Genomic DNA, 3,404 nt, shown 5'->3' with positions numbered 1-3,404 from the left:
GCATGAACCAAGAATTTATTAAATAACTTTACAAATTTTTTTTTTGATGTTCGTCACATGGGCTACACAATGCTTTTGATCCCGTAATTCTGTCCCAGCTCATGTCACAAAGCTACATTATGCACACTCTTGTTGACGCGTTCCCTTGTTTTGGTCACTTTAGTCCACAATATCTTACTGTATATGATCTTCACTTCTGTTGTGTATTTCTATTTACATGCTCACGCACAACTAAATTTACAACACGTCAACTCTGGTACCACAGTATGCTTCTGTACCTCTGCTTGACTCACATTGGCGCCGGTGACCGTCTTGCGTCACCGTCGGCACGCACCACCGGTCGTGTGTCACTTTTCCGTGCAACATTGACGTGAACATTCATATTTTCCATAGTTGTAAACAAAGTATTTAGACATGATGCGCCATGAAAATTTCCCAAAACAGTTTACAAACAGCAAGAAAGACAGTAAAAAATACAAGATGTTTATGCTATTGGTCCCTTTATGAATAAAGTCTGACTTTAAGTTCAAATAGAGCGTCCAGATAGTTCTCTGATTTAAATAGGACTGACAATAGTAACAGACTACTATCTTTAAGCCACTCATTCGGTGGCTTTAAGTTGACTCAGTATTCTTAAAAGATTTCAGGTTTTACAAAACAAAAACTATTTAGATTTAATTATTATAAGTTTTTTTTTTTTTTTTAAATATAAGCACTGAAAGAGAGGGTGAATGTTGCTGAAGTTACGGCCTCAAGTATCCGCATCACACACGTCAGATATTCACATCATAAATTGACACAATCAACCATAGAGAATTTTTTTTTGCTGGTGATCCAGCTACATGTCCACAAACACCATGAAGCACCAGCCGAGTCCGCCCACCAGAAACATGGTGATCTGCATGCTGTAGATGATCAGGTCGTTCAGCACGCCAAAGTCCAGGCGGCGGTGGCCCAGCAGCAGCAGCATGACGGACAACTTGTACTGCAGCCGCAGCAGAACGCGCACGCTGATGTACTGCAGGAAGAAAAGGGCGGAGAGCGACACCCAGAGCAGGGAGGTTAGCAGACTGCAGCCAAAGTACAGCAGGAAGCGGAGGAAGCTGTACATGCAGCGGGAGCGCAGGTAGAGGTCAAAGTTGTTGTATTTGGTGCGCACTAGCTTGGAAGTGTTCGTCGCCCCACAGGCTGAGTGCATGCAGGTGGTGTGGGGGCCATGGAAGCTGCGCACCCGCCGTGGGATGGGGATTATAGGCATGGATGGGCTACCGGAGCCCAGCACGCTGCACGGGGGTCCTTGTCGCTGGGCAGGTCTTCTGTGAGAGTTGCTTCTCGGGTGGAGGTCAGCTTCATTTGGTTGTGGAATTCAGAATGGCTCCTGATGGGGAGGGGGGTCCAGGAATCCTGTATTGCATTGCAACAAGGTTCTGTGAAGAAATTACAGTCAGTATCAGATTTTATGCAAGTCAAAAATGCACACGTGTACAATGTGTTCCGGACTAAAACGCATACAGATATAAGAACTGTTTCATGTCAAAAACCATAAATACTGCATAATTCATCTGGCAATATGTATTTTCCTTAAATGTACAGCTTCGACATGCACATTGAGGTACTTGTGATGTTTGAATCACTAAAACACAGCAAGCACAGAATAGTTATAACCCCCAAACACATTCCCGCTATCCCACACTCACTGCAGGTCGAGAAATAAGTGATAATGTTTTCAACTAAAGTGCATGCAGGCCAGTACAAATATTTAAGCTTTTGCATGTATATAGATCTACTTATGATGTTTAAATCATTAAAACACAGTTTGCACATATTTATGACTGAAAAGCACACTTCTCCAATATTGGGTCTACAAATAGATGATTATACACGTGTAGTGGTGCAAACAGGCTCAAATGCATGCAAGCCACTGCTACCTATAGTCTTTTAGGGAAATGCTAAGGTTGTTTATTTAATTATTTTTCATATATGTGAAGCTATTTTGGATAATTGTTCATTTCAAACATAGTTAGCACAAATTCCATCACTCCAAAATGCATTTGCACTATATCTGGCTCTATAACTAAGAGGTTATGCACACACAGAATATTATTGTGCAAAACACAAGATGTACTAGACGTAATGAAATACACACAGCTATCACTAGCCATGACCTTTCGGATCGATGTAGAAGCTGTTGCATGCACAGTAACCTAGGCATGGTGTCTGGCTGGTTAAAACACAGGAGGCATATTAGTTTGTAATACTCACACACGCACGATCATGATTGTGCGGACACACAATGTTGTTAACCTACTGGGATGCATGCAGCCAGTGCCATGTGTAAGCTTTTGCATGCAGAGAAAATAACAATAAAGTTGTTTTAAATAGTTAAAACGCAGCTATCACGCAGTTTCTATTAATTAATAGACACGATGGTGCACACACACGCGCAAACACAAGGTGATGTCAACCCATTAGAAATCATGCAAATCACTGCAACCTATAAAAAGACACCTTGTGAAAAATATGCACAGAAAAAGCTACTTGCTGTCGGCACATTTACCTTCAGGAAACAAGTTTCTGCTCGGTGTTATGGTTTGGAGACGAGTGATCGTGCAGAACCGCACATGCAACAAATCCTACGACGTTTTCCTCCACGTCAGGCAGATTATGACGTCTGGCTTTATTGTGGCATCGCGACACATTGCAAACAGCCGGCGGCCATGTTTGCAAAACCACCCAGTGTTTATTTTATTTTAATTTTTTGAGTTTATGCTACCACGACGCGCTAGCTTTTAGCCGGCGGAGGCGCAGAGGGAGCCGGTGCGGTGCGTTCACGTACCGTCGCGAAAAATACGAGTCATCCTGCTGCGCGTGACGACAAGCTGCGCAATTAAAGGAAAAGCGCACCGACACAAAAAAACAAAACAAAACAAAAAAAACACGTTTAAAAATTCACCCAGCTACGCTTCATAATACTTTGGACTTTTTTTTGTGTGTGTGTGTGTGTGTGTGTGATCATCTATATGAGTTTAGGTCTACTCCACTGTTCAAGGAATTCCACCGATTTAAGAAGCGGTTAAGGTCAATTTCACAAGCATTTGGCCTTTAGGCGACATTTCAGCATGATTGATAGAAAAAAAACTGAGATGCAGTGCGTGATTATACTGTCCTCCCAGCGTGTCACAAGGTTTGTGAATAAGCACTTTTCACTGTGAGAGACTTCTCACACTAGACTTCTCGGGTAATCTCCAACATGAATGACCAACTGTACTTAACAGTATAGGGTCGTTTAAACACTTTTAAAGAAAGCTGCAAGTTCATTTTTGTGCTCGATGTGTGTAGTGCTGTTAACATGTGTTTTGGTTTTATATATAGAAGGGTTGAAAAAAAAAATGCTTTGAAATGAT

The 3,404-nt window shown here is 42.0% G+C and overlaps 1 protein-coding gene across 1 annotated transcript; it reads right to left on the bottom strand.

The window, feature by feature from the left end:
- Positions 1 to 2,851, bottom strand: tmem250 (transmembrane protein 250). Its single transcript, XM_080477420.1, has 2 exons — positions 2,558 to 2,851; positions 1 to 1,427 (listed from the first exon to the last, which is right to left on the bottom strand). Exon 2 carries the CDS (start codon positions 1,256 to 1,258, stop codon positions 839 to 841), a length of 420 nt encoding a protein of 139 aa, XP_080333546.1. The 5' UTR covers positions 1,259 to 1,427; positions 2,558 to 2,851; the 3' UTR covers positions 1 to 838.
- Positions 2,852 to 3,404: the final 553 nt, after the last annotated feature.

This window comes from Lipophrys pholis, assembly GCF_963383615.2.
Source record: "Lipophrys pholis genome assembly, chromosome: 12".
In the NCBI taxonomy this organism is placed as follows: domain Eukaryota; kingdom Metazoa; phylum Chordata; class Actinopteri; order Blenniiformes; family Blenniidae; genus Lipophrys; species Lipophrys pholis.
This window is presented reverse-complemented; position numbering and strand designations above follow the sequence as displayed.